Source organism: Scyliorhinus canicula, chromosome 20 (genome assembly GCF_902713615.1).
Source record: "Scyliorhinus canicula chromosome 20, sScyCan1.1, whole genome shotgun sequence".
In the NCBI taxonomy this organism is placed as follows: domain Eukaryota; kingdom Metazoa; phylum Chordata; class Chondrichthyes; order Carcharhiniformes; family Scyliorhinidae; genus Scyliorhinus; species Scyliorhinus canicula.
The window spans coordinates 26,184,114-26,208,152 of NC_052165.1; the positions used below are offsets into that span (position 1 = coordinate 26,184,114).

General features: G+C 46.2%; 2 protein-coding genes across 2 annotated transcripts in view; one reads left to right on the forward strand and one right to left on the reverse strand.

Annotated features, from left to right (window-relative positions):
* LOC119954863 (carboxypeptidase M-like) overlaps positions 1–18,448 on the forward strand; it is an 85,208-nt gene extending 66,760 nt beyond the window's left edge. The window contains exons 8-9 of the mRNA XM_038780458.1: positions 14,942–15,090; positions 18,110–18,448. Of these exons, the coding sequence (XP_038636386.1) occupies positions 14,942–15,090; positions 18,110–18,331 (371 nt within the window). The 3' untranslated portion in view covers positions 18,332–18,448. The remainder of the gene's footprint in view (positions 1–14,941; positions 15,091–18,109) is intronic.
* Positions 18,306–24,039, reverse strand: part of mdm2 (MDM2 proto-oncogene) — a 96,822-nt gene continuing 91,088 nt past the window's right edge. The window contains exon 12 of the mRNA XM_038780455.1: positions 18,306–21,776. Within this exon, the coding sequence (XP_038636383.1) occupies positions 21,701–21,776 (76 nt within the window). The 3' untranslated portion in view covers positions 18,306–21,700. The remainder of the gene's footprint in view (positions 21,777–24,039) is intronic.

The window sequence follows — 24,039 nt, forward strand, 5'->3', positions numbered from 1 at the left end:
TGCTTATTTTCAGCGACTGATATAAAAGGACACACAGGTCTCGCTGCATATTCCCCTCTCCAATTCTATAGCCATTCAGATAATCTGCCTTCCTGTTTTTGCTACCAAAGTAGATAACCTCACATTTATCCACATGATACTGCATCTGCCATGCACTTGTCCACTCATTTAACTTGTCCAAATCACACTGAAGTATCTCTTCATCCGCCTCTCAGCTCACCCTCCCACCATGATTTGTGCTATTGCAGACTTGGGGACATTGCACTTAGTTCCCTATCTAAATAATTTATATATATTGTGAATAGTTGGGGTCCTTGCACTAATCCCTACAGTAGCCCACTAGCCAATGCCAGCAAATTTGAAAAAAGGCCGTTAATTCCGACTCTTTGTTTCCTGTCTGCCAACCAGTTTGCTATTCATTTTGATACACAACCCCCAAGCCCATGTACTTTAATTATACACGCTAATCTCTTATGCGGAACTTTGCCGAAAGCCCTTTAAAAGTCCAAATGAATCACATCCATCAGCTGCCCCTCGTCAAATCTACTACAGTAGTTACATTTTTTAAGAATTTCAGTAGATTTGTCAAGCGTGATTTCCCTTTTGCAAATCCATACTGACTCGATCGGATCCTCCCATTGATTCCAAGTGCGCTGCTATAGTGGATGGAATTTAGCTGCTATTCACGCCGGCGGGATATTCCAGTCCCACGGGTTTCCTGACGATGATGGGTGCAGTCAACGGGGAATCCCGTTGACAATGGCGGGACCAGAAAATCCCACTGGCGGCTCCTCCGCTGCCAAAAGCACATGGCGGGTTGGTCGGTAAATCCCGCCCTACATCTTTTATAATGGACTCTAGCATTTTCCCCTTGTTGGCGTCAGGTTGACTGGTCTATAATTCCCTGTTTTCTCTCGACCTTCCTTTTTAAATAATGGGGTTACATTAGCTACCCTCCAATCTATAGGCACTGTTCCAGCGTCTGTAGAATCTTAAAAGACGATCACCAATGCATCCACAATTTCTAGGGCGACCTTCTTAAGTCCTCTGGGATGTAGATTATCAGGTCCTCAGGATTTTTGTCCCATCAATTTCCCAATACCATTTCTCTACTAATATTAATTTCTTTCAATTCCACCCTCTCCGCTCTGTGTTGCGACGGTTAAATGTTATGTTACTGAATAGTATGGGTTGGATTGTTGGGTTTGGTTTTTTTCTCTCTCTGGGACTGGGTGGAAGGGGATGATATGTCTTGGCGATGGGGGAGCCACCCGCACTAACTAGCTAAAGTCAGCTAGTGAACGGAGGTGAGAGGAGAGGAGGGCTGCGGACATTGGAGCCTGGATAGCAGGCGTCAATGGGCCTACGAGGCGAGTGAGAGGGTGGGGGAGGAAGGGTTGGATGCTGGGGGATGTTGTTTCTGGGGGAAAGGTAGGGGGGGTTTCCGGGAGGGGGGGAAGGGGTTCGGTGTTAACAATGGACAGGGGCGGGTCAGGCTTATGGGGCAGGGCCCGGCAGTATGTTGATGGTGGATAAGAAAGGTGGGGGGGGTAAGAGACGCCCAGTAAGGATAGTTACGTGGAACGTGAGAGGGCTAGGAGGTCCGATCAAGAGGTCAAGGGTGCTTGCGCATCTTAAAAGTCTGAAAACCGATGTGGCAATGCTGCAGGAGACTCACTTGAGGGTGAAGGACCAGGTGAGACTTTAAAAGGGTTGGGTTAGCCAAGTGTTTCACTCTGGATTTGATGGAAAGGCTCGAGGGGTAGCAGTGTTGGTCAGCAAAAGGGTACGCTTCCAGATGGAGAAGGTGGTGGCAGATCAGGGGGTAGATATGTGATTGTGGCCAGGGAGCTGGAGGGGGATTAGTGGCACTGGTAAATGTATACGGTCCCAACTGGGATAATGCGGGATTTGCGAGGAAGATGTTTGTAGCAATTCCCGACTTGGACACACACCAGCTGATTGTGGAGGGGGAACTCGAACCTGGTGCAGGAGCCAAGGTTGGACAGATCACGGCCGCGCTCGCTGGTCCCATCGCGCGGGGGGGGGGGGGGGGGGGGGGGGGCAAAGGTGCTGGCTGGGTTAATGGTGGAAATGGGAGGGGTGGACCCTTGGAGGTTCCTGCACCCAGGGAAAGGGGAGTACTCGTTTTTCTCAGCAGTCCATAGGGTATACTCGCGGATTGACTTTTTTGTGGTGGGAAAGGCTTTGCTGGCTGGAGTCAAGGGGTCGGAATACTCGGCAATTGCTGTGTCAGATCACGCACCATATTGGGTGGATATGGTGCTGGAGAAGGGGGTAGTGCAGAGGACGGTGCGGAAACTGGATGTGGGGCTTTTGGGGAACCAAGTATTCTGTGAAAAAATTGAAAAGGTAATTAAGGAATATGTAAGATTCAACTGTACAGTTAAGGTGTCAATGGCAGTCGTCTGGGAGGCTCTAAAGGCGGTAGTGAGGGGTGAGGTAATTTCGTTTAAGGCCAGGGTGGACAAAGAGGAGAGGTCGGAGCGGCAGAGGCTAATAGATGAGATGTTGGAGGCAGATAGGAGTTATGCGGAGGATGGGGACCCAGTGATGCTGGGAAAGAGGAAGGAACTACAGGCGAGCTTCGACCGACTGTCCACCAGGAAGGCGGTGCGCCAACTGAGACGAGCGAGGGGTGCAGTTTATGAACAGTTTATGGACCTGTTAGCAGGTCAGCTCCGGAGGGAGGCAGCAGCAAGGGAAATTCTTCACGTAAGGGATAGGGCGGGAAGTTGGTGGTGGCTCCGGAGCTGATTAACAAGGTTTTTGAGGAATTCTACGAGAGGCTGTACAGGTCAGAGCCACCACGGGGAGACCGTGGGATGCTGGAATTTCTGGATGGGTTAGAGCAGGGGTGGGCAAACTACGGCCCGCGGGCCGCATGCGGCCCGACAAAGGTTTTTATGCGGCCCGCCAATGAGGTGCCCGGAATCGTAACCGGCATTTTTAAAAAGCCGCCGGGGAAAAGCCGCTGAAGTAAATGCGCTTATTAGCGCATTTACTTCAGTGGCTTTTCCCCGGCGGCTTTTTAAAAATGCCGGTTACGATTCCGGGCACCTCATTGGCGGGCCGCATAAAAACGCGTGTAGTGGAGTGGATGAGTGGGGCTGTCTCATTGGTCGATTTATTTGGGTGTGCGACCAATAGAAGTCCAGGTTACAAACAATAATGAGGCTTATAGTTTGTAACCTGGACTCCAATTGGTTGCACACCCAACTAACCCGACCAATGAGACAGCCCCACTCATCCACTCCACTACACGCGTTTTTATGCGGCCCGCCAATGAGGTGCCCGGAATCAAAACCGGCATTTTTGAAAACCGCCGGGGAAAAGCCGCTGAAGTAAATGCGCTAATAAGCGCATTTACTTCAGCGGCTTTTCAAAAATGCCGGTTTTGATTCCGGGCACCTCATTGGCGGGCCGCATAGAACCGGCATTTTTGAAAAGCCGCCGGGGAAAAGCCGCTGAAGTAAATGCGCTAATAAGCGCATTTACTTCAGCGGCTTTTCCCCGGCGGCTTTTCAAAAATGCCGGTTACGATTCCGGGCATCTCATTGGTGGGCCGCATAGAACCGCCATTTTTGAAAACCGCCGGGGAAAAGCCGCTGAAGTAAATGCGCTAATAAGCGCATTTACTTCAGCGGCTTTTCCCCGGCGGCTTTTCAAAAATGCCGGTTACGATTCTGGGCACCTCATTGGCGGGCCGCATCAAAACGCGTGTAGTGGAGTGGATGAGTGGGGCTGTCTCATTGGTCGGTTTAATTGGGTGTGCGACCAATAGGAGTCCAGGTTACAAACAATAATAAGGATTATAGTTTGTAACCTGGACTCCTATTGGTCGCACACCCAACTAAACCGACCAATGAGACAGCCCCACTCATCCACTCCACTACACGCGTTTTTATCGTTGACTCAGCTAGGCTGTTGGCTTCCCGCGCGAAATGAGTTGCTCGAGGTTATTGAAAAAGCGCAAAATTGAAGACGAATGCCGTGTTTTCAACAAAGAGTGGACTGAAATGTATTTCTTTACTGATGTTGGAGTTAAAGCTGTATGTTTGCTTTGTAATGAAACAGTTGCTGTGTTCAAGGAATACAATTTGAAACGGCACTTTCAAACCAAGCATGCTAACTTTGGACACAATTCATCAAAGCAAGAACTGCAAAAGAAAGCAACTGATCTGGTAAAAAGTTTGAAGCAACAGCAAACTATGTTTGCGAAAACTTCATCTTTACAAAGGAAAGCGACAAAGGCAAGTTTTATATTGGCCAATAAAATTGCAAAGCAAAACAAGTCATTTGCAGAAGCAGAATTTATTAAAGATTGCATGGTTGATGCTGTCAGTGTTGTGTGTCCTGAAGCTAAGTCAAAAGTAGAAACCATATCTCTCTCACGAAGAACTATTGTTCGTCGCATGGATGCAATTGCAGTGAATATTCAAGAACAGCTGTTGACAGCCAGTGGTAGTTTTCAGTGGTATTCTATTGCTTTAGATGAGAGTACTGATATTCAGGATACTGCTCAGTTACTCATTTACATCAGAGGAATTGACAAAAACTTTGAGATTACAGAGGAATTGTTATCTATGGAGTCTCTCAAAGACACAGTTACTGGAAAAGATTTGTACAACTGTGTCATTAACAGTCTAATCAGGTCTGGATTAAGCCTGGATAAACTGGCAAGTATTACAACTGATGGAGCTCCTGCACTCATAGGTAAACATTCTGGCCTTGTGAGGTTGATGAATGATAAAATCAAAGAAGAATTTCCACTACACAGTGCGTTGTCTTTTCACTGCATCATACATCAAGAAAGCCTCTGTAAATCTTCTTTAAAACTCAAACATGTTATGGATCCAGTGGTGCGTGCAGTGAATTTAATAAGAGCACGGGGAATGAAACACAGGCAATTCCGAAGTTTCTTGGAAGACATCGAGGCAGATTTTACTGATGTGCTGTACCACACAAATGTCCGCTGGTTAAGCATGGGAAAAGTACTAAAGAGGGTGTGGGACCTCAAAGCAGAGATTGTCATGTTTTTCAATATGAAAGACATCTCTTGTGACTTTTCAAAGGAAATGGAGAGTGACGAATGGGTTTGTGATTTTTCATTTGCTGTGGACATAATGCAAAAGCTGAATGAGCTAAACACAAAACTACAAGGCAAAGCTGTATTTGCTCATGAATTGTACCTGGAAGTGAAAGCCTTTCAAGCGAAACTCGAACTTTTTACCAAGCAGCTGAATGAGCAAAACTTTATTCATTTTCCTCTGTTGAAAACACGAGCAGTTACAGAAGCATTAGCGCACAAGTACAGTTCCCAGTTGATGGCTTTAAAAGAGGAATTTACCAGAAGATTTGCTGATTTCAAGGCAATTGAAGGACAGTTCGGTTTGCTCAGCTCACCTTTTGCCTGTGACATTGAAACAGCTACTGAAGAACTGCAGATGGAACTGATTGATTTGCAAGCCGACAACTCTTTAAAGGCGATGTTTGAAAGTAAACCACTGGTCGAGTTTTATGCATCTCTGCATTCAGAAAAGTTTCAAAATCTGAGAACATTTGCAAGAAAGATGTTTGTGCTATTTGCATCAACTTACATTTGTGAGCAGACTTTCTCTATAATGAAAGTTAACAAGTCAAAGAACAGATCACTTCTCACAGACTCAAATCTTCAGTCAGTGTTAAGGATCAGCACAAGCAACTTGACACCTGATTTCAACAAACTGGTAAATGACTGCAGTCAGATGCATCATTCTCATTGACATTGTTCTGTTACTTACTGAGTTACTTTATTTTTCAAATAAATGTGCTTTTTTTTCTTTAAAGACCTTTTATTTTGGCTATTTAAAATATTAATTATTTTACTTAATATACTATGCGGCCCTTTAAAATTGTGAATTTCTGAATGCGGCCCTTGCACGGAAAAGTTTGCCCACCCCTGGGTTAGAGTACCCGAGGCTAGGGGAGGGAGACAAGGCTACATTAGAAGGAGCAATACTGGAGCAGGAGATAAAAGACGCGATTGGGAGGATGCAGTATGGGAAGGTGGCAGGGCCGGATGGGTTTCCGGTAGAATATTATAAAAAATTTAAGGGATAAGTTGGCACCCCTGATAGTAGGGATGTTTAAAGAGATGAGAGGGAAGGGAGTGCTGCCGCAAACCTTGGGGCAGGCATCGATTTCACTGTTGCTTAAAAAGGATAAAGATCTGACAGTGTGGGTCATATAGGCCCATTTCACTTCTTAATGTGGACGCAAAGGTATTGGCAAAGGTACTGGCGGGTAGGCTGGAGGGGTGCCTCCCGAAGATGATAGGTGAGGATCAGACAGGGTTCGTGAAAGGGAGGCAGCTGTTTTCGAATATTAGGAGGGTCTTGAACGTTGTTATGGCACCGGCGGAAGGGAAGGAAACAGAGGTGGTGGTGGCACTGGACGCCGAGAAGGCGTTTGATCGGGTGGAATGGGGGTACCTGATGGCAGTGCTGGAACGGTTTGGGATTGGACCAAGATTTGTGAACTGGGTAAAGTTATTATATAAGGAGCCGAAGGCAAGTGTCTGCACGAACAATATCAGTTCGAGATACTTCTCTCTCCACCGTGGGACAAGGCAGGGATGTCCTATGTCTCCATTGAGCTTGAGATTGAGCCATTGGCCATCGCATTAAGAAGTTCGGGAGCATGGAAAGGAATAGTGAGGGGGGGGGATAGAGCATAGGGTGTCCTTGTATGCCGACGACTTACTGCTGTTGTGTCGGAGCCGAGTGCGTCGATAGGAGGAATATTGAAGTTGCTGCGGGTATTTGCGTGTTTCTCGGGGTACAAGCTGAACTTAGACAAGAGTGAGGATTTTGTGGTGTCTCAACCGGGTGGGGGCAGGGGTGGTGGGGCTGCCATTCCGTAGGGCAGGGACTCACTTTAGGTATATAGGGTGCAGTTTGCCCGGGAGTGGGGAAGGCTTCGCAGGTACAACATCACTAGTTTGGTGGGGAGAGTGAAAGCCGACCTGGCGAGGTGGGATGGTCGCTCTCTGTCACTGGCGGGTCGGGTGCAGGCGGTTAAAATGAATGTGTTGCCGCGATTTCTGTTTATTTTTCAATGCCTACCGATTTTCCTGCCAAAGTCTTTTTTCAGGGAGATTGAGGGGAGGATTACCTCGTTGATATGGGGAGGGAAGGTGGTCAGAGTGAGGAAGGTGCTGCAACAGAGGGGCAGGCAGGCAGGGGGTTTGGGTCTTCCGAACCTGATGTACTACTACTGGGCGGCGAATGTGGAGAAGGTGCGGAGCTGGGTCAGAGGGGTTGATTCCCAGTGGGTCAGAATGTAGGAGAGTTCGTGTAGGGGGTCGGGGCTGAAAGCACTAGCAATGGTCCCGCTCCCGATAGCTCCGGGGAAATACTCAGGGAGTCCGGAATAATAGCTTGATTGAAAATCTGGAGGCAGTTTCGCCAACACTTCAGGCTGGGGGCAGGGTCGAGGGAAATGCCGATCCGGGAGAACCACAGATTTGAGCCAGGGAGGTGAGACGGAGGCTTTCGGAAATGGGAAGAGAAGGGGATTAAGACGCTAAAAAATTTGTTTCCTCGGGGTCGATTTGCAGGATTGAGGGAGCTGGCAGCGAAGTATGGGCTGGAGCAGAAGTGTTTAGGTATATGCAGGTTCGGGACTTTGCCAGGAAAGAGATACAGAGCTTCCTGGAGGAACCGGCCTCCACGTTGTTGGAGGAGGTGCTGACGGCAAGTGGACTGGAGAAGGGGACAGTGTCAGTGGTATACGGAGCCATGTTGGAAAAGGATAAGGCACCACTGGAGGGGATCAAAGCGAAGTGGGAGGAAGAATTGGGAGAGGTTATAGAGGAGGGGGTCTGGTGTGAGGTGTTCCGGAGAGTGAATGCCTCCACCTCGTGTGTGAGGTTGGGGCTGATACAGCTGAAGGTGTTGTACAGGGCACACCTCACGAGTGCGAGGATGAGCCGATTCTTTGAAGGGGTAGAAGATGTGTGTGAACGTTGCGGGGGGCGGGGGGGGGGGGGGGGGGGGGGGAGGGGGGGCGCTAATCACGTTCATATGTTTTGGTCCTGTCCAAAGCTTGGGGATTACTGGAAGGAGGTGTTCAGGGTAATTTCCAAGGTGGTGCATGTGAAGCTGGACCCGGGTCCTCGGGAGGCCATATTCGGGGTGTCGGATCAGCCAGGGTTGGAAACGGTTACCGAGGCAGATATCATAGCCTTTGCCTCGTTGATCGCCCGAAGGCGGATCCTGCTGGGATGGAGAGCGGCCTCTCCACCCTGTGCCCTGGCGTGGCGAGGGGACCTGTTGGAATACTTGACCCTTGAGAAGGTTAAGTTCGAACTGAGGGGAAGCTCGGAGGGGTTCTACAAGTCATGGGCACTATTTATTATGCACTTTCAAGAACTGGATAACATCGAACATTAGTTGGGGGGGTGGGGAAGGGTGGGTGGAGTGCGGGGGGAGGGGGGCTGTGTATGTTAAAGATGGCTATGGGTAATCCCTGATTCCTTTTTTTTATTTGTCATTTGTTTATGTTAACATGCGGGCTGATGTCTGAGCAGAGTGGGAGGATGGGATCATTGTTACTGTTATGGGGTTTGGGATATTTGTTGTTGGTTATTGATTGTTGTTGGGTGTAAATTCGGGAGAAAAATTGTGAAAAAGGAGGAGAATAAAAATATATATTTTTTTTAATTCCTCCCTCTCACTGAACCCTGTGTCCCCCAACATTTCTGGTCAGTTACTTGTGTCTTCCTCTATGAAGACAGAACCGAAATATGTATTTCGTTGATCAGCTATTTCTTTATTCCCCATTACGAATTCCTAAGATTACTACTAGTGGACCTTTGAAGTCCAACTTTTCATTTTATTGCCTATATTCCGATTGTTGGACTTCATCGCTTTTTTTAACTCTGGTGTTTGTACCAATGTGTACCACGACCGCTGGCTGTCCACCCCCTCCCTCCAGAATGTCCTTGAGCTGCTCTGAGACATCCTTGACTCGAACACCAGGGAGGTAAAATACCATCCTGGAGTCTCGATTGCAGCCACAGAAAAGCCTATCTATTCCTCTTACAATTGAATCCCCTATAACTATTGCATTCCCACGCAGTGTAATGAGTTTGGCTGTTGCTGCTTTCCACTGAGAAGCCATTCTCCCGAACCGCATCCAAAGTGGTATATCTGTATATCCACTTGCCTCACATCACTTTTGAATCCTGACATCACCTCAGGAGCTCCAAACTCCGGACTAGCACTCTGCTCTCAGTCTTTCTCACGCTCTTTTATCTCCCCAGCTCTGCTCTCAATCTCGCTTTTTTATCTCCCCTGCTCCACTCACATGCTTGCACATGCTTGTGGCAACAGTAATAATATAGAAAGTATTGACTGTGTAAATAACAAATTTACTTTGTCATAAACTGTATGTCCAGTAAGTTCAAAGGACCACATCAATACATCATTTAATAGTCCCGGTCATTTTTCTCATACTAGTGACCAATTTTGTGTGTACTCATCTTTATTAGTTATGGTCCTAAAGAGCACTCAATATTCAACCTATACCCCAAGACTAAGTGGAACCCCAATGGTCTAGTAACATTTAGTTGCCTATACTCAGACCTATATGTACTTAGATGCCATTCACTCATTATTTTTCTGCGTAAGGTGGGCAGCACGGTGGCGCAATGGTTAGCATTGCTGTCTCACAGCGCCGAGGTCTCAGGTTCAATCCCGGCCCTGGGTCACTGTCCGTGTGGAGTTTGCACATTTTCCCCGTGTTTTTCACCCCCACAATTCAAAGATGTGCAGGGTAGGTGGATTGGCCGTGCTAAATTGCCCCTTAATTGGAAAAAATGAATTGGCTACTCTAAATTTAAATAAATATTTAAAAATAAATAAATAAATAAAAATTCCTGTGTTAGGCATCTATCTTACTGTTCTTGTGAGGTACACATTTGTCATGCAACATTGTTCAACTTGGCTTCATGCACATTTGGGCTTGAAACAAGACATTTTGCCTCTTGAATAATGTTATTGTGCGGTATATGATGATCTTATCCTGCTCCCTGTGGGGGTACAGATGTGCTGCTCTTTTGACATACCATGACCTGGATTTTTCTCTACTATCACTTTCAATTATTATTACTATTAAGTAGTGGCAGAAGTAGTGGGTAAATTGGCTGCCTCGGCCGAGCAACCACGCCAACCTGGGCCCACATTTCACAACTTGTGGCACAGTTGGTCAAGTCTCTGCCTTTGAGCCAGAAGCTCTGGCTTGGGGTCCTACCACTGGACTTGATGGCGGAGGAAATTGCATTCACAATACGGCAAAGAGGTTGAGTGACAACCTGCAAATCCTTCCAACACGCCAATGGCAGATGGGAAGAGCAGCAGAGACTCCTGCTCAGCCACACTTGATTGTGTGAGGCGACAGACTACTGACCTATTCCAGGAATTACTAGCTATGGAACCAGATAAAAGTCTGCCTTGGTGCACCACTAGGTGTGGAAGAGAAGCCAGAAACGAAACTGTTCATTTACAACAAGGCAAGATGTGTTGTGGGTTTGAAGCTTTGTACCAGATTGTCAGCATTAATCCATCGTTTCAAACTGGCATTTATATAATTCAGCCGCAGTAGCGGGAAGAAATGTTTGGAAGATCCCAAGTGAGCGGGAGATACTATACCAGAGCTGTAGCTTTTTCCTTAATAAACATCATGGGCGTGATTCTCTCAGTGGGGCCCGTGCCGGAATATCCCCCCGACCGGCGCGAATCGCGCCCCGACGCCGGCACACGATTCTCCGCAAAGCAGAGAATCGGCACCATTGGCACCGGCGTGGTTGGCACGCCGCCAGTCGGGGGGCCGCTCTATGCGGTTGGCCTGCCGATTCTCGTCCCGGGATGGGCCGAGCGGCCGTCATAAAAACGGCGAGTCCCGCCGGCGCCTTTCACGCCTACTCTCAGCCGGCTAGACCACGGCGTTGAAAGGTCCTGGGGTGGCCTGTGGAGGAGATGGGGTGGTCCGACCCCGGGGGGGGGGGCTCTCCGATGTGGTTGGCCCGCGATCGGGGCCCACCAATCGGTGGGCCAGCCTCTCTCGCTGGTGGCCTCCTTTCCTCCACGCTGGCCCCTGTAATCGTACACCATGTTGCGTCGGGACCACGCGTTGATGGAAGCCACTGCGCATGTTGCGTCGGGACCACGCGTTGATGGAAGCCACTGCGCATGTCCGCGTTGGCTCCGGTGCCACTGCGCATGCGCGGTTCCGCGGTGCCCAGTTGAAGCCAGGATCAGCAGCTCGAGCGACATGAACCGCTCCAGTGCCGTGCTAACCCCCTGTAGGGGCCAGAATTGCTGATCCTGAGACCGTGTTGACGCCGTCAAGAAACGCGACGTCAACACTTCGCCTCAGGGTCACAGAATCCCGCCCCATGCATAGGACTGTTTTGGATTGAGTCTACAGGATTCTTAAGGGGGAGGGGGAGCAACCAGAAGTCGTGGTGCACATAGGCACCAACGACATAGCTAAGAAAAGGGATAAGGATCTAAAAACTGATTTTAGGGAGTTAGGTTGGAAGCTAAAGAGCAGGACAAGCAGAGTCGTGATCTCAGGATTGCTACCGGTGCCAGTGATGCAAGGAACAGAGAGCGAGTGCAGCTGAACACGTGGCTACAGGGCTGGTGCAGGAAGGAAGGCTTCTAATATGTTGATCATTGGGATACCTTCTGGGGAAGGTGGGACCTGTAGATGAAGGACGGATTGCACCTAAACTGGAGGGGCACCAAAATCCTGGGTGGGAGGTTTGCTGGAGCTCTTTGGGAGGGTTTAAACTAGTTTGGCAGGGGGATGGGAACCAGAGCTATGGATCAGAGGATAGGGTCGCTGTTGAACAGGCAGAAATAGTATGCAGCAAGTCTGTGAGGAAGGATAGACAATTGATAGGGCAAAGTTGCACTCAGTGGAATGGGTTAAAGTGTGTCTGTTTCAATGCAAGGAGTGTCAGGAATAAGGGAGATGAATGGATCAGTACTTGGAACTACGATGTTGTAGCCATTACGGAGACATGGATTTCACAGGGGCAGGAATGGTTGTTAGATGTTCTGGGGTTCAGATGTTTTTAGAAGAATAGGGATGGAGGTAAAAGAGATGGGGTAGTGGCACTGTTAATTAGGGAGTGCAGCACAGCTGCAGAAAAGGAGGTAGTTCAGGAGGGTTTGTCCACTGAGCCAGTATGGGTGGAAGTCAGAAATAAGAAAGGAGCAGTCGCTTTATTGGGAGTTTTCTATAGACCTCCCCAATAGCAGCAGAGAGATAGAGGATCAGATTGGGCGGCAGATATTGGAAAGGTGCAGAAGTAACAGAGTTGTTATCATGGGTGACTTCAACTTCCCTAATATTGACTGGAACCTCCTTAGTGCAAATGGTTTGGATGGAGCAGATTTTGTCTGGTTTGTACAGGAAGGATTCCTGAGTCAATATGTAGATAGGCCGACTAGGGGAGAGGCCATATTGGATTTGATGCTCGGCAACGAACCAGGCCAGGTGTCAGATGACTCGGTGGGAGAGCATTTTGGTGACAGTGACCACAACTTCTTTACCATAGTCATGGAGAGGGATAGGAACACACAGTATGGGAAGGTATTTAATTGGGGGAGGGGAAATTATACTGCTATTAGACAGGAGCTGAGGAGCATAAAGTTGGAACAGTTTTTCTTGGGGAAATGCACAACAGTAATGTGGGGATTGTTTCAGGAGCACTTGCTGCGAGTGCTGAATAGTTTTGTCCCACTGAGACGAGGAAGGAATGGTAAGGTGAAGGAGCCTTGGATGACAAGAGAAGTGGAGCTTCTAGTCAAGAGGAAGAAGGAAGTTTACATAATGTTGAGGAAGCGAGGATCTAACTCGGCTCTAGAGGGTTACAAGGTAGCTGGGAAGGAACTCAAAAATGGACTGCGGAGAGCTAGAAGGGGGCATGAAAAATCCCTGGCGGGAAGGATTAGGGAAAACCCCAAGGCGTTCTACACTTATGTGGGAAATAAGAGGATGATCAGAGTGAGAGTAGGGCTGATCAGGGATAGTGGAGGGAGCCTGTGCCTAGAGTCTGAGGAGATGGGGGAGGCCCCAAATAAATACTTTGCTTCAGTATTCACTAGAGAGAGGACATTGTTGCTCGTGAGAACAGTGTGAACCAGGTTAATAGACTCAAACAGGTTAATATTAAGAAGGAGGATGTGCTGGAAATGTTGAAAAGCATCAAGATAGATAAGTCCCCTGGGCCTGACGGGATATACCCAAGGTTACTACGGGAAGTGAGGGAGGAGATTGCTGCACCTTTGGCGATCTTTGCATCCTCACTCTCCACTGGAGTAGTACCGGATGATTGGAAGGAGGCAAATGTTGTTCCCCTGTTCAAGAAAGGGAATAGGGAAATCCCTGGGAATTACAGAGCCATCAGTCGTGCGTCTGTGGTGAGCAAAATATTGGAAAGGATTCTGAGAGATAGGATTTATGAGTATTTAGAAAAACAGAGTTTGATTAAAGATAGTCAGCATGGCTTTGTGAGGGGCAGGTCATGCCTCACGAGCCTCATTGAATTCTTTGAGGACGTGACGAGACATATTGATGAAGGTCAGGCAGTGGATGTGGTGTATATGGATTTCAGTAAGGCATTTGATAAGGTTCCCTATGGTAGGCTCATTCAGAAAGTTAGTGGGCATGGTATACAGGGAAATTGGCTGTCTGGATACAGAATTGGCTGGCCGAAAGAAGACAGCGAGTGATGGTGGATGGAAAGTATTCCGCCTGGAGGTCGGTGACCAGTAGTGTCCCGCAAAGATCTGTTCTGGGACCTTTGCTCTTTGTGGTTTTTATAAATGACGTGAATGAGGAAATGGAAGGGTTGGTTAGTAAGTTTGCCAATGACACAAAGGTTGGGGGAGTTATAGATAGTGTTGCGGGTTGTTGCAGGTTACAATAGGACATTGACAGGATGCAGAGCTGGGCTGTGAAGTGGCAGATGGCGTTCAACCTTGATAAATGTGAAGTGATTCATTTTGGAAGGTCGAATTTGAATGCTGAATACAGGGTGAAAGGCAGGATTCTTGGAAGTGTGGAGGAACAGAGGGATATTGGGGTCCACGTACATAGATCCCTCAAAGTTGCCACCCAACATTGATACGGTTGTTAAGAAGGTGTGTGGTGTGTTGGCTTTCATTAACAGGGGGATTGAGTTTAAGAGCCGCGATGTTTTGCTGCAGCTTTATAAAATCCTGGTTAGACCACACTTGGAATATTGTGTCCAGTTCTGGTCGCCTCATTATAAGAAGGATGTGGGGATTCTTTGGAGAGGGTACAGAGGAGATTTACCAGGATGCTGCCTGGACTGGAGGACATGTCTTATGAAGAAAGGTTGAGGGAGCTAGGACTTTTCTCACTGGAGTGAAGAAGGCAGAGAGGTGACTTGATAGAGGTGTACAAGGTGATGAGAGGCATGGATAGAGTGGATAGCCAGAGATTTTTCCCCAGGGCGGAAATGGCTGTTACGAGGGGACATAGTTTTAAGGTGATTGGAGGAAGGTATTGGGGAGATGTCAGCGGTAGGTTCTTTACACAGAGAGTGGTGGGTGTGTGGAATGCACTGCCAGCAGAGGTAGTGAAGTCAGAGTCATTAGGGACATTTAAGCGACTCTTAGACAGGCACATGTACAGCAGTAAATTGAAGGGGTATAGGTTAGGTTGATCTTAGATTAGGATAAATGGTCGGCACAACATCATGGGCGGAAGGGCCTGTACTGTGCTGTGCTGTTCTATACCGTAAATAGTTGAAATTGGTTATGACCAAGGGGATCTCAACAGTTATTCCCCCAAATCTATGTTATAATTTATTGTTAAAATTGTTTCATTTACACAGGTATAAAGGGGCAAGTCCTGACCATGGATGGTGCTCCCATAGAAAATGCAATAGTAGAGGTTCAAGGCAGAGAAAACATCAATCCTTTTCGAACGAATAAATGGGGAGAATATTACAGACTCCTATTACCTGGAACATATATCCTGAATGTAAGTTCAATTTACTGCAATTATTAATGTGCTCAGCCACATTTACTGTCTTGCAGTGATTATGAAAAATGCATAAATACAATACAGTTCACCTTGTGTAATAATGAGCTATCACTCAATAGATAATAATCATTTCCGGGCAATGTAGCATTTCCGCTGAGATGCAGCACAGACTTTCTCCTCAAGTCATTTTTAGTTTTTAAGAAGTATCAAAGGCTGCATATCCTGAGACCCTCTGTCCCTGGGAAGACTTTCCAGGTGAAAAAGTCTGGATGTACTGCCAGTGACATGGGATCTCACAATACCATACCCAAAATGTTGAAAACGTATTGCTAATACTCTTACAAGCACTCAGGGACTGAAGAATTGCTTTGAAATAAAATCTGAGTAGAATCTTGACACACAGAAGGAAACCATTCAGCCTGCTGGGCTAGCTTTTTGAAACATCAATTCCATAATGTTTCCGTTGAAGAAAGAGGTTTACAAGATTGACTCCTTCTTTGCAGAGCTTTCAGTGCTGTGAGCATCAGTGAGCTATGTTGATTCTTTGGTTTTTGAAAAAGTTGCGATCCACACAAGCAGACAGCTATTGAAAGCAAACTAAAACATTCACCCGTCTGATGAAGATCTTGAGATTAATTGCAGCGAAATAAATCTTTAAGGTCCAATTTTCAGTTCTCAGTTTTTTTTATTGCCCGGGGTGGGGGGTGGGGGGGAACAGAAATTGCCTGATAGCAGTTTGAGCAAAACATTTGAGCTGGATTCTCTTGCTCGGCTATTTTCAGTTTACAGTGGGTTGGACTGTAGGCAACCGCAGCATTGCCAGCACACACGATCATGGTCGGTCATGATGTTAACCATTATTGCAAAGGGATACGAATGCAGGAATAGGAAACTCCTGCTGCAGTTGCTGGATAGAGCCTTGGTGAGACCACACCTGTGCATTATTGCTAGAATATCTTTCTTTTGAACCATAGAATCCCTACAGTACAGAAGGAGGCCATTTGGTCGATCGAGTCTGCACATCCTTGCACACTAAGGGGTAATTTTTTTAAGCATGGCTGATCTATCTAAGCTGCACATCTTTGGACTGTGGGAGGAATCTGGAGCACCCGGAGGAAACCCACACATTCTCACCATGGCTGGGATTTTGGAGAAACCCGGCCATGGTGCGAATGTGTGGGTTTTGACGCCGGCGTCATAACTTGGCCGGGATTTCAGAGAATCCTGGCCAAGTGTAGATGCCGGCGTCAATGGGCCTCCAGGACCAGTAATTCTCTTCGGGGCTAGAACGGCGCCGGAGTGCTGTGCGCTGCTCGAGCACCGAACGCTGGCCCTACAGGAAGGCGCAGGTCTGTGCATGTGCGCCACAGCCATCACCGCGCTGGTGCAGGCGCATGGTTACCGTCTCCGCACCAGCCCCCGGGCAACATGGCGGAGCCCTACAGGGGCCTGGCGCGTTGGAACATTGGACCCCCCCCCTCCCCAATCGGGGGACTGGCCACCGTGAAGGCCCCTCCCCCCCAGGAGTCGGATTCCCCCCACCCCCCAGCAGGACGGCCCTCGCAGCCAGAATGCCGAGGTCCTGCTGGGTGGGACCATATGAAAACCACGTCGGCGGGCACTTGGCCCATCGAGCGCGGAGAATCGCCGTGGGGGCCGCTTTCAATGGGCGCGATTGGTGTTGATTCTCCGGTTGTCAGAGGATCGGCAGCCCGGCGTCGAAGTGGCGTGCTGGGATTCTCGCGCCCGCCCCCCCCCCCCCCCAAGCGATTCTCTGACCTGGCGCGGGCTCTGAGAATCCCGGCTCATGTCTATGTTGGTTTCCTCCAGGATAAATAAAAATTGCCCCATACAGTGCAGGGATGTATAGGTTAGGTGGGGTTACAGGGATAGGGCAGCGGAGCATGCCTATATAGTATGCTCTTTCAGAGGGTCGGTGCAGACCGATGGACCAAATGGCCTCCTTCTATACTGTAGGGATTCTATGGTTCCATGGTTCTAAGGAAGAATATACTGGCCATAGAGAAAGTGCAATGAAGGTTCATCAGTCTAATCCTGGGTTGGCAGGATTGCTCTGTGAGGAACGATTGAGGTGATTGTCCCTGTATTCTCCAGGGCTTTTGAGAGGGGATCTCATTGAAGTGTGCATAATTCTTACAGGGCTCGACAGGGTGGATGCAGGAAGACTGTTTCTGCTGGTTGGGGGTGGTGGTGGAATCTAGAACCATGGGACACAGTTTTAGAATAATAGGTAGGTCAGTTAGGACAGAGATTGGGAGGAATTGCTTCAGTCAGAAGGTGGTAAATCTTTGAAATTCTCTACCCCAGAGGACTGCGGAGGCTCAGTCATTGAGTATGTTCAAAGCAGTGATCAATAAATTTCTGGATACCAGTGACATTAAGGGATGTGGGAATAGTGCTGGAAGGTGGTGCTGAGATCGGAGATCAGCCATGATCTCGTTAAATGATGGAACAGGTTTGAGGGGCCGAAGGCTCCTATGTTTACGTGATCTGAAAAAAAACACTGGCTGAATTTTGGGGTTTTATCTCTTTAATGATGTTGAACATGTTGACACACAGTCTATAAAATCCTACGTACAAAAACAGGAAAAAAAGAATTAATCTGTCCAGTATGTCTTATCCAGCTTCTGTGTGCCATCAAACTGCCACCACCACAACCCTCCACAACCCCACAAATCAGGCAAATCTCGGGATAAACAGAACCAAAATTGCAGGGAAATTTAAGCCCAACAAAGGAATTCGAGCAGGTTTCAGAAGTCAACACCAAATGTCTGACATAAAACGATCAAGTGACCTCCCATTCCATGTTTCAATTCTTTCATTAACTAGTGTCCTTAAAGTGTACCCATCTGAAACAAAATGGTGCAAACTGAGCAGTTGAAATTGTTCTAAATTACATGTGGAGTGCTTGATCCGAAAGGAAAGGTTTATTTCTTGGTGGTTGTGATATCATAGAAAACTAACAAACCGAGTCTTGTAACTTTTTCTCTTCAAGGTCACTGTGCCAGGATTTGGATCAAACACAACTGAGTTTCAAGTTTTGAATGATGTGGAAAATTTCTCTGCGTTGGTCCTTAACTTTCACTTCAAATTCAATGCTACTGATGCACAATCAATGAAATATAATTTTCATCAACAACATGGCACTGCTAGCAACAAACAACAAAATGCAGTTTTGTTGATCTCAATTGTGATTTGTTCAGCTTTAATTTATTAGTCAATGGATAGAGATGTTCTGGTGCTGTAACTATAATCTACAACCAAATCCTGTTGCATAAAATCTGATCAGACTTTTGTATCCTGCTAATTATAAATATTAACATGACAATCAAAATAAGTCAGCATTGATGACATTTGAACGAGTATATTTAAAAATCTGGGTAAGATCGAATTTCATCTGAAAGAAAGAAGTAATGGAGTTTTACTTTACTGCAATATTTTCACTTGTTTTATTTGTTCGTGGGATGTGGGCGTCGCTGGCTGGGCCAGCATTTATTGCCCATCCCTGTGAGCATTTAAGAGGCAACCACATTGCTGTGGATCTGGAGTTATGTGTAGGCTAGACCAGGTAAGGATGGCAGATTTCCTTCTCTAAATGGCATTAGTGAACCAGGTGGACATGAACAATCGACAAGAGTTTTATGGTCATAATTAGTGTTTTAATTCCAGATTTTTATTGAATTCAAATTTCACCATTTGCCATGGTGGGATTCGAACCCGGGCTCCCCGGAGCATTACCTTGGGCATTTGGATTAATAATTGTGGTGAATGTATTATGGCAGCCATTCACCACTGTATTGCATTCTACTATGTTGTTGCCCTTGTGGGCTCCACCTATGGACCATTTTATTGTATTACACCGCATTGTATCATGTTGGTGCCCTTGTGGGCTCCGCCCCCTTGAGGGAGGTATATAGAGCTGTTGCCCTGCAGGTGGCTCTCGGTGCAGAGGAGTCGCAGGCAGGCACTGTTCTAGCTGATGAAAGCATCAATAGTCCAGTGGCACTACCACTATGCCTCTGTTTTCTCCAATCAATGGATTTATCATGTTAGTTTACTTTAAAGTTTCATTGGTCGCATTGTTAATTCTCAGTTATCTTAACCAAACAACAATCGCACGATCTATAAGCATCTGATTGAGAAGTTTGAGAGTAAAGCCATGTGCCCCCACCAGAGTTTGTTTGAAAGGACATGAGAAACTTATCATTTAATGTTTGACGTCATGGCAAAGATGCTTTGTTGAACATGAGAATGTTTAATGCTAACAACAGGCCATTATATTAGAAGCGAGTTCCTTTTATCATTGAGCACCAAATTTGCAAACATTTACAGCACAGAACAGGCCATTTGGCCTCACTATTCACCAAGTTTTAATCTGTATGTTGTCTTGTGCTGGGAATGCGCAGTGCAATGAAAAGCATTTTCACAAAACAAATTGTCATGGCAAGAGGAGTATGATGTAATCCAGGAGAGTTTTGTCATGGAATTAAACAATTTCCTTCTACTTATTCTCAGGATCTGCTTGTGTGGGCATTCCTGCTAAGAATTTCGATCCTGGCCGAGCACAAGTTGGTCCCTTTAGTTTACCTCTCGGCTATTCAAGAACCATTTCCAGGCCTGCACACTTAAAATGAATAGGCAGCGCGCACAACAAAAGGGAATTGGAGGGGATGGTAATTGTGGGGAAACCCTGAATTTATTAGTCACTCCTGGTTGCCCTGATGTATTGGTTTGTTAAAACAGTTACTAGTCCGCTTCAGAGGACAGTTAAGAGTCAAGGTTGTTGTGGGAGGCATGTCTTGGTCAGACCAGTTAAGGGACAGCAGCTTCCTTCCCAAAGAATGTCACTGAACCAGTTGGGTTTTTACAACAATTACAATAGCTTCACAGTCATTTTTACCACCGCCTCTCTCACTCCCTCCACCGTCTCTAAATTGTCAGTCTGCTTATCCAACATCCAGTACGTACTACGTCAGCAGGTAATTCCTCCAATCCAGGACAAAGCAGCCCGTTTGATTGTCATCCCCATCCACAAAAATTCCCTCCCTCCACCACTGACGCACAGTGGCAGCAGTGTGCACCATCTAAAAGATACAGTGAAGGAACTCACCAAGGCTCCTTAGACGGCAACTTCCAAACCCACAACTGCTGCCATCCAGAAGAACAGGTCAGCCGACACATGGGAACATCACCACCTAGAAGTTCTCCTCCAAGCTACTCAATAATAATAGTCTTTTATTGTCACAAGTATGAAGTTACTGTGACAAGCCCCTAGTCGCCAAATTCCGGCCCCTGTTCGGGTAAGCCGGTATGGGAATTGAACCCGCGCTGCTGGCCTTGTTCTGCATTACAAGCCACTGTCTAGCCCACTGAACTAAACTGGCCCATCCTGACTTGGAAATATATCGGAGTTCCTTTACTGTCGCTAGGGCAAAATCCTCGAAATCTCTCCCGAACAGGCATCTCCACATCATAACAGCACTGTGGATGTATCTACACCACATGGACTGCAGCGGTTCAAGATGGCAGCTTACCGCTACCTTCTTGAGGGCAATTCAGGATGGGCAATAAATGCTATCCAAAACATCCACACCACGGGAATAAATGAAAAAGAAAATCAAATATTGGGAAGACCATTTTCTTTGGTCCCCACCAAGAACTCCATTCATTAGCCTCTGGTTCCATTCCTCATCCTGGCAACTGACTTGAGGCTGAACTAGTTTACAATCTTGGCATCATATTCGACCCCAGGATGAGGTGCCGGCCACATATCTGGGTCATCACTAAGACCGCCTATTTCCACCTCCATAACATCAGGAGCTTTTGCTCGTGTGCTGCTGAAATCCTCATCCACGCCAAATTGAATTAAATAGATTTTGTCATTTGAGGATTTGTCACTCAGAAAAAGAATACCCAAATGGTTCATTAATGTCATATCTGAACAGGATAGCATGTGACTGTAATTTTACACTATCCATTTGATACTCATTCCCTTTGAAATGACCAATCAAACAGTGCAGTTGGAAACTAGAGATGTGCAATAGAAATGGGTTGGCCAATAATGCCTGAAACTGTTAAGAAATCAAAGGATAGTTTAGAGAGGATCTATGCAATAATTACGACTGCTCTTTCTGCAGTTTAACAAAGTTAATTTTTTGTGCTGGGATGGGATGCCTGTTATGAAGAAATGAGGATTGTGTGGATATCTGTTTCTTAAAATTCTATATCCTTTTGTGACAGGTATTGCATCAATTTGAGCATCAAAGTCCAATATGATAGTTCTGTTCACGTTTTCTTCTTGGTGAAAATGTTCATGATTGTTGGGCTACAGATCATTAAAAAGGCATTAAAATGTTCATTAAAAGCCATTAAATTAAACAATATTTATGTATTTGAGAAAACCACAATTTCTGATCTAGTTAAACCCAAAAGGGTAAGAGAATATATTCGACTGCCATATATATCAAACTAGAACCATTAATCTGATGTTTATTTACTCAAACGTTTGCAGCCCATGTGCCCAATCTTACCAACATTGCCAAAAATGATTGCTGAATTCGGACCTTGAAAACCTTCTAGAATAGTTTCACTCAATCCAAGGATTGTGGGGAAGGATCATTCTCCTGGCCAGCTCATCAGTACCATTCAGTTTGTGATGCCACCTAGAGTTTATGAAGAGAATAGAAAGAGAGGAGCAGCTTCTGTTTTAATAATGTGGAAGGCAATCAGTGTCAAAGTTCATCTGGCATGTATCAGCTACTGGCAGTTCTTAATTTGAGGAACACAAAGTATACGCAAAGATTTGTGGTATCACTTAAAAGTAGTCTTGAAACTATTGTGAGTATTTAACTTTTAAACTTTAGCCCAGCAATACCAACTCGTTTTACACTGGTAAAACCTTATTACTGTGGACAGGGACCAAGTTACAGTGGTTTACTTGTAGTTCCCTAAAATCAGAGGAAAAATGTAGACCCCTGTGTGTATCTTTTGCTACCTATGCAGATTTTGGCTTGTTTAAGTTTAGCTGATAGTGATGGTACTGTTAGGGAAGAACTGACTGTCATGTTGGCTCTTTCCTAACATTAGCACAGCAGCACAAGTGGATAGCGCCAGTGTCCCAGGTATGATTCCCCGCTGGGTCACTGACTGTGCGGAGTCTGCAGGTTCTCCCCATGTCTGCATGGGTTTCCTCCGGGTGCTCCGTTTTCCTCCCACAGTCCAAAGACGTGCAGATTAGGTGGATTGGCCATGATAAATTGCCCTTCGTGACCAAAACGGTAAGGAGGGGTTATTGGGTTACGGGGATAGGGTGGAAGTGAAGGTTTAAGTGGGTTGGTGCAGACTCAATGGGCCGAATGGCCTCCTTCTGCACTGTCCTATTAATAATTTCACAATGTCGAGTAGATTGTGTTTTTAAGCTTTAAAGTTAGCAGTTGCAGTTACTAAAGAGATGTGAAACTTCCTTCTTGATGGAATCTTACATCTATTGTCATGTGAGAGTACCGTTAAGAAATGGGTGTTTATAAATAGGTGTGTATATAAATATTTGTAATGAGAGTACCTTTAAGAAATGGGTGTTTACTACTGCAGTGATGTCAGAGTGTGGGTGGAGCTGGGCTGTCTGTCAGCTTTTTACTTTTGTTTTTGAGCAGGCTGCACGGTGTGTTTTAGTTTTGTTTTCAGTGTTGGAGCTGAAGCCAGACCAAGCAGCTGCACTGCTGTTCTCTCTGCCATCAAAAGACTATCTCTTGATCATTTGGTGAATTCAGAATTATAAATGTTCTCAGTAGTGAATGTAAACCTAATGTGCTTCTGTTGAAAGGTTTTCCTTCTGTCTTCAGGATGTTGTTTGGGAAGTTATTAAGGATTTACTTAGTGTTGTATTCTTTGAGGGTTGTATTTGAATTGATGGTTGCTAAGATGTTCACTGTTTTGAAAAGGTTAACTTGAGTTCATAGAATAAACATTGGTTTGCTTTTAAAAAATACTTTTCCATTTCTGCTGTACCACACCTGTAGAGTGGGCCGTGTGCTCCCCATACCACAATCTATTAAAAGTTGTGGGTCAGGTGAACTCCATGATACACTTTGGGGTTCTCTAAACCCTGGCCCATAACACTATCACAGACTTCTGAACTCATCCTAGTTCAGCTGCACTAAGTGTTTCACATTTCACATAGATTAAGCTGCTCTCCAAAATGTATGGTGTAAATGCTCCATAATATTAGAAACATTTTGTGTTAATAGACCTGGTTGGTACAGTTTGAATTCAATGTTCTAATTTGTGTCACAATGATTAACGTCTCAACTTTAATGGTATAGAAGCTTTTATTGTATGAATTCATTTTGCCAATTATAATCTTTATGCAGCATATGTTATCAAAAAGATGTGATTCTGGTTTCAATATGTTAATTTTTATACATAATTACCTCACTGATTTGAAAAGATTAAAGTTTTATTTTTTAAACCTAAAATAAATATTCATACTTTAATGTAGATCGCCTGTACCGAGAAAATATATATATTTTTTGGAATAGATACATTGGGTGGTAGTTGATGGGGGCGATAGGGGGTCCTGCCTGCTATCTGGTGAGTTGGCAAGAACCCCATATTCCTAACCATATTAAGTGGACAGTGGCGGGCTTTCCTTGGGATAGAGGACCCTAGCAGCAGATGTTTCACCCACCAAGACCAACGTATCAGAGGACAGTAACTCTTTTGTACAGCAGCGCCATCACAGCAGGTGTGGCAGCTCCAGGCACTACACCCACATTCCAGACCACAGGTGAGTGATGGCAGGAAGGTGAGTGCAATGGGGAGGGGGGGGGGGGGGGGGGGGGTGCGGTCAGCAGCAATGGAGGAAGTTCTCAATGGCACCCCATCCATTCCCAGTTTCACATTCCTTGGTAAGGCACCGAATGCCCT